The sequence below is a fragment of the Mytilus galloprovincialis genome, chromosome 9 (genome assembly GCF_965363235.1).
Source record: "Mytilus galloprovincialis chromosome 9, xbMytGall1.hap1.1, whole genome shotgun sequence".
NCBI classification, from domain to species: domain Eukaryota; kingdom Metazoa; phylum Mollusca; class Bivalvia; order Mytilida; family Mytilidae; genus Mytilus; species Mytilus galloprovincialis.
Window position 1 is genome coordinate 13,808,304 of NC_134846.1, and position 7,897 is coordinate 13,816,200.

Sequence of the window (7,897 nt, forward strand, 5' to 3'; positions counted from 1 at the left end):
ATCATTGTTAGACAAAAAGAATACAAATATTTTCCTATTCTTTATTTAAGACTTGATGGTAAAACTAACTAAATCTTTATTACAAAAATAGATATCTTTAAAATATTCAAGGCAGAAATAAAATATATAGTTGAGGTCAATAATGCAATTAAAAGAAAAAACAGTAAATTGATTATAAAAACCCTAAACTGCATTAATGATCCTAGATAATAATAAATATCCCTGAGGTCACATGACCCAAGTATTAAGTCACATGACTTGAGCATGTCAGGTGACAATAATGTACTTTAACATCTAACACATGTTAAAAAAAATAAAATATTATTCAATATTGTATAATACACACTTTTTTGTCTTCTTCTTTAACTTTTTTTATTTTATTTCATTTTTGACAACTTTGTGTTGTACACTCTGATGTTGTGTATAATCATGTTTACCTGAGGAGTTTAGACATATATTCTTAGTCTAAAATACCACAGTTTTCAAATAAGTTAAAACTTCGATTATGATTCAAAACATCACGGAAATTATGGTCAACTTACCTTTAAAATTAGACAAAATGTCTAAGTATTATGAATTAAATTTATCCAAATCACAAGTTGATGATGGCAAATATGATGCACATTTATCTAATATCAAAAACAACTATCGGATGGAAGTGAAATTCTCCGGTAAACATGAAATCATTTAAAAGTATTGTAATATTGTAATGTAACATCAATTTACTTTTATTAGACATTCTCCCTGGATACCTAATAACTAATATATCAGGGATACTTAGTGCAATGCTGTACACTAAGTAAATTGTTAACAGCAATAGAGTGCAATAAAATATATTATCCACGTAAAAAAACCCAACTAAATCTTTATTGCTTATTTTTGTGTGACAATCTATTAACTACTGAATTAATTTACACATTATACAAGGACAAAATTACACCGTTTACATATAGTGCAAAATAACAAAAACAAACAGAATTAACCTTATACGTCTAACACATATCGTTTAATGATGTATATACTAAAATGATGAAAAGATAACGTAATACATTCATTGCATGTCATTTAGAAATGTAGTTGCTCTTCCTAATATGTTTTACATTTTCTTATCTGAATAAAAGAAGTTTAGACAATGTCGCTTTGGAAAACTATGTATCATTGGGTTGCAAGATTTTTTTTTATTATTTGCATTTTTTTATTGACCCGATTAGCAGTGAAACCGTAGATATTAGATCGTTGTGTTATTTTATACGCGGAAGCGTATACCGAAAAACAGTTTCAAGAAATGAATATTCAAACATAATTGGGTACGTCTTATCATAAGAAAATATCGAACTTTATCTATTTACAAGCTATGCACGGACGATAATATTTTTTGGAATAAGTGCCACATGAACCTGAGTCGCAATTCGGTACGTTTGAAATAAGAAAACCTCCGTAGCCAAATGGTCCGCAGCTATATCCTGATGCCCCAATAACGAACCGAGGGCTTTTGTCTAATACATTGGTTTTTTGGCAAGAAATAAATCAGGGCCAACACGAAAAACAGCATATAAAGTATTTAACCTATTAAAATCAGAAAAAGAGAAAATAGAAAAAAGATGACTTCAAACTGATTTATTTATATATTTCGTTGGTTGTCTTCTTACTTTTGTTTGTTTGTCTTTTTTATTCAACGAACTGGAAAATGATCTCCCAGCAATTATCTAAATCATGCCTAGTACTCCGAAACTAAACAAAAAATTACCTAAATCATGCCTAGTACTCAGATACGAAAAACAATTATTTCTATCAACGATATCAAAATATCTGATAACAAAAGATTAATAGCAATTACAATGACAACGCGGAAATAAAACAAATACGAGTAGTGGTTCCTTGTGAGATCATTCAAGCAAGATGAATAATATGAATTCCATATTTTTTTACTGATCCCATATCACCCATATCTGAAAGTTTCGTTCTCTTTTTATTCTACCTTCACTGGTTTTAGGTTACCCCAGTATTCCATTTACTTTATCACGTGATATCGATTTCAGTAACACGTTATTTGGGTAATATCAATCATGGTCGAGACCAAGATGTTGGAATACTTGATTGTTTAGGAGCGTCAAAACTTAAGTTGGACATTTCATGGTAGAGTTAGTTGAAATCTTAGTTTTAGGCCATCAAATGATTCATAACATATAACAGTTTTACTTATGTATCATTAAATTCTGACACTGACGAATCTTTACCTCATGAGCAAATAATGCTATATGGAATTGAAAGTCTTCAACGGGCCATGATGGTGATACTACTGTGTAAAGTGAATTGTAACTAAAAGTGTTTTACAATATAGCTTAAACACATAAGAAACATGTATCCTGCTTAACAATTTTATTTCTATTAAATTTAGCAGTGGAGACAGATATCATATACCATTTAAAAGTTTGCTCCAATTGCATATAACCATTCTCAACGGTTGTGTTTTTCTCTTAATAAACAATAAACCTTCAGTATAATTGCGATCAAAACATAACAGCTAATGTTTATCACATATCTATTTCGAAAAAGATTATAACCTGTACATCAATAAATCAGAAGGCGACGATCCAACACGAAATACAATATCAACTAACATATTACATATAACTCAAATTGGCAAGTTCAACATTTGGAAACGTATTGTCCAACAGTTGGTCTTTAATATTTCATTTTTTGATTTATAAGGTTATATAGGTTATATAGGTTAGTATAATACACAATTCAGTTTACAAAACCATAAATCTTTTATTAATAATATTAAAATGGCTGTTGAGGTATTATATTAATAAATCGCTAAATTGGAGTAATTATGATTATCAATGTAGTCACTTTTACTTCTAAAATATCAACAATCAGAGACTTTTAATTTTGCCAATATCTATGTTTGATGCATTTTTAATTATAGTAAAATAAATGCATTAAGTATATACTAAACTGGGGAAAAAGAACTCTTTTAGAAAACTAAGGATTGGATCGGGGTTCAGTCTGCCTTACTCTTGAATTATTAAGTGGTATTTTTCAACCCATATGATTCACCACAATATCTATTTTTATATAAAAAGTATAGTTAATATAATGAGATTACTGCAAGTGACTGCGCATGATATGAGTAAAGAAATATGTGGTTAATATGTCATTAGACAGAAACAAAACGACACATTGCAACCAGAAAACAACTCTCATATTTGTGTTAAAGTTCTGATGATCTATACAAAATAACATGTTTTCAACGAAGAAGAAAAATATTGATCTATCATGAAAAAAAAACATAAAAAAATTTTGATTAAGTTTTAGTGGTTTTTTTTTAGTGTTGTTGAAATAAGTTACACTATAATCCCCAGAATAACTTTTTTAATAAATGTCAACTTCCCCATTATTACAAGTACTTCATGATTGTTTAAATTCCTATGAATTGAGATTTGCGGAAATGTGAAAAGCACAGAGTGCAAACTCTATTCGAATGATATCAATATGTTTTATGTTATAACAGATAGTTATTCTCTAAGCTTCGAATGATATCAATATGTTTTATGTTATAACAGATAGTTATTCTCTAGGCTTCATCTTCTGAAATGGACAGTCTCTACGTGATTGTCATTTTCTGCATATTTACTGAATGTCATGGAAAGGGTGAGTGAATGAACTATTATAGATTGTTTTAAATCATCAAAAGAGGGGCAAAAGATACCAGAGGGACAGTCAAACTCGTAGACAGAAAACAAACTCACAACGTCATGGCTAAAATTAAAAAGACGAACAGACAAATAATAATACACAAGACATAACATAGAAAACTTAAGACTAAGCAACACGAAACCTATCAAAAAAAAACGGAGGTGATCTCAGGTGCTCCGGAAAGGTAAGCAGATCCTGTTCTACATTTGACACCAGTCAAGTTGCCCATGTTATTACAAACCCCGTAAATAGTCTAATTCGGTAGGTCACATGCATGTGTCTGACTTGACAAACACACATTGTTTAAGTACATACTGTGGCAGTGTTGAAAAATTCACACAGACAAACATAAATCACTACAAGATCTCAAAAGCAAATAAAAAAAAAGTGATTACTTCTTGAACGAAAAACTTCGTTGTAGTCACACGACTTTAAGTGTTTTTGGCGCCGAAGTTTTTCGTTAACCAAAAACACTTAAAGTCGTGTGACTACAACATGTATTATGATATCTCAGTTACATTTTTCTATATACAATAAGTAAACAATATTTTCACTATTTTTCAAACATTGAAAAACTTTAACTTTTTAATCGATAAATAGTTTTCAACTATTGGACCTCGATGAAACTATTTGAACCCTAGACGTCATTATATTTCGCGGAAGTGCGAATAAAGCTACAGAATTGGAGAATGTTGAGATTACCACGGGAGTGGCGACGTCGCACTTGTAGTAAAACAATTTCTGTTTTTTTTTTTTTTTTTTTTTTTTTTTTATCAACTCTATATCTGGTTCTAAAAATCAAAATCACAAATAACTGAACTACGAGGAACTTCAAAATGTCCCTAGCGAAATGGCAAAATCGAAAACGCAAACTCACCAAACGAATGGATAACAACTGACATATTCCCAACTTGGTACAGGCATTTTCTTATGTATGTTTATGATATTTTTTACAAAATGAAATATAAAGTACAATTGTTAAAGAATCTTTTGAATAACATAAAATGTTACTTATACTAAGCAGTTTATTTTTAGTTTTACTAATTAATTTATTTTTCCTTAGTAGCAAAAGTATTTTATTTTTTTTGCTTTGTTTAATAAAATGTTCTTTGCAAGAACAAAAATGTAAACATACCATGTGGATCTATGGAATGTTAATGGGAATTTTACCGGAATAAATTCATATATGGTTAAAAATCAAATATTCATGAGGTATCTGTTTGGAATAATTTCACATTTTGATTTTAAAATCAGCCGAAGGAGCCTACGAGGGAAGTGTTAATTGCAATAGACACAATACCAGTGAGGGGATGTTTTCATGCTTTTATGAAAAATACCACAAAGAAAAACGTTGCATGAAAATAATAAAGAAATTTATGCAAAGAGGTAAGCATTTTATTGTTAGCTATTTATAATAATGACCATTTATATTGAAAATGTGCATACAAGTGGAATGATACAAAAATAATTTAAAAGAGATATGTAATTCAGGGTCTGCCAAATGTTCCGCCAAGATTCGTTCAAAACAATTGCGATTTATTTATCTACTAATTTCCGTAAGTTAGAAGAAATAGACACATATTAGAAAAGCAAACTAGGTACAGATAGATCCAAGCGTTAATGTGATGGAAATGATGTAATTGTTCCGCTTGCTATTACATAGCATACTGATTTTTCTTGTTGAATCTGTATACACTCCTTAAAAATAGTTAGGGTAAACCTCGGGGGGTAGACACAAAATACATTTGTTTCACTTACATGTTTTTAAGATTACTGTACTTTATACTTTTGAGTCAAAATGTGTGATCATTGTGTGCGGAATATACTAAAGGGATTCCCTCATTTATACTAAAGGGATTCCCTGATTTACGAATAGACAATGCCAGGCAAATAACGAAATTGTCCAAACTACAAGCAATAGTACTTCTGAAACCAGCATGGAAATCTAAATTCAAATGTTCCGAAAATGTAAAAAAGTCCTTCTTTATCCATTTATTCGGATTATTGATTAATCGTTTTCATTTCATGGTCATGTAATATCTTTAGTGTATTTTTCGACTAAAGTGTAACCAACAACAATAAATCAGTTGAAATCTTCGCAATGTAAAAACAAATGGGTAGTAAGTATCCCTACTGGTTAATAGAAATAATAATGATCGGTGTGATCATTCAATTGTCTGACGATAAAAAATCTAAATGCTGAAGTCAATCCTAAAAATTATAGTATACACCAACTGTAGTATAAAAATAAAGACCGACGTCCTGGTTATAATTTGTTCCACTGTTTATTCATATGACAGATCATTTAGAACATTGGTGACTTAGAAAGGTTTCTGAAAAACAAAACCTAGACAGAAAACAAAATTTTTAATTAGTAATGTTAATGTATTTATCATTTCATATGATTCTATAATATCCAGCCTTGCATAGCAGTCCAACTAATGAATGTTTAGAGGGGCGTTCCAAGTATCGATGTAAAAAATGTTATAACAATGAAAACAGTATAAAAAAAACCTGTAAAGAATTTTTGTCTTTTTGCATAGGTAAGTGAACATTTAAGCATTCGCCTCATCTTATTCTATATTGATATGATCATCTATATTCAAAGTATGCTCCAAAGATACATCCCTCGACTTTGAAGAAAAAAGAGTAATATCTGTACAAAAATATGACTTTTGTTTTATTAACATCAAATTCCATGCTCCGTTTCAAAATTTTAGCTGATTTGAAATGAAGTTTACTTTTAATTAATACCAGCGTTACACATCAGCGTATAGCTTCGACGTACGCCGGACGTGTTTAAAATTCATGTACGCTGCCAATTCGCTAGTAATTTTGGATGCATTCAACCTGTCAATCATATCTGTAACGTGTGCACAACAAGTTTTTAGCGTGTATTGGGCGTACGAGAAACGTATGGTTGCGTATGCATGGCGTTTGTCTAACGTAGACGCTTCGAAAAGTTTCTTGAACGTATTTGAGACGCGTTCCGGTCGTACCTTGGACGTTCTATTATGATGTGATTTTTACAAACACACCTGCATACGTTTTAACTAAAATCGAACGATCTCGAAGCGTATACACCGTGCCCTTACGTCTCAAACTTATCTGTAGCGCGTTAAACGCGCTTGTAGCGTATGTATAACGTGCGTGTAGCGTACATGAATACGCTAGACGCACGCTTGAGCTGGATGAAACTTATTATGCTGGGTTCACCAAGCGTATACCTTTGTATTTCAGCGTACTTCAAACTTCAAACTTATTTAACGCGTTTAACGATTGCTTAGCCTTCCTCTAGCGTGCAACTAACGTAACCGACTTGGTCAATTTTCTCTGTACGTTTGGTGCACGCAGGTCTATACGACAATATGTGGCGCCGGCATACGACATTTCCTACGTTTCTACAGGTAAACATTTTACCGAACACATTTGTACCAATTTATAATGCATTGAAAATTCAGACAGGCATTCGTGAACATGAGATAATCATGTTTTTTTTAAATTACATCATGTTGAATAGAAGACACTGATCTCATTACTTTAAGATTTCATGCAAAGTTTATTTACTACCTTAACTTGTCTCAAACAAGTCGGCTCCCGAGATTTTGAATATGGTAAACAAATGTTGCCTTCGTTTCAGTTTTTGATTTGGTACGTATTTTAAACTAAAGTGTACCTATTATATTCATCTTTTAATTGATAAATGAAATAACCAGGATTTTAAAATTAAGTTTTTAATTCTAGCAACTTCAATTGTTTGGGGGCCATATAATGGTTCTCATCATACATCCTATGATTTGCTTTTTTACCTTTGTTTACGACTTGTTAGTAATTGTTGTTGCAGAAAGTTTGCGCAAACAAAGATCAGAGTTTAGTGGCAAAAATGGCGAAGAAGTAACAACTAATTCAAGAAATAACACTCTAAATAGAAACACAGATAACAAGAAGGGTAAGACTTATAGTTAATAGCCACTTTATTTGAAAATTGGAGGATAGTTGTATAATTGGTATTCATACCCCATCTCCCTATTTCTTTGTTACAAGTCGTGGTTTGTCGATTATGAAAGATCAAAGCGAGATCTTATTTCTTCAAAAGTAGTTAAGCTTGACTTATGATTTCTTAGAAAAGAAGATTTATCTATTTGTTTGAATTGCACATTGTATTAGCTTTTGGCAACTGTTTGATGGGTTCTTT

The 7,897-nt window shown here is 31.0% G+C and overlaps 1 protein-coding gene across 1 annotated transcript; it reads left to right on the forward strand.

Moving 5' to 3' along the window:
- Positions 1–3,492: 3,492 nt before the first annotated feature.
- Positions 3,493–7,668, forward strand: LOC143046490 (uncharacterized). Its single transcript, XM_076219647.1, has 4 exons — positions 3,493–3,657; positions 4,957–5,088; positions 6,123–6,245; positions 7,547–7,668. Exons 1-4 carry the CDS (start codon positions 3,600–3,602, stop codon positions 7,666–7,668), a joined length of 435 nt encoding a protein of 144 aa, XP_076075762.1. The 5' UTR covers positions 3,493–3,599.
- Positions 7,669–7,897: the final 229 nt, after the last annotated feature.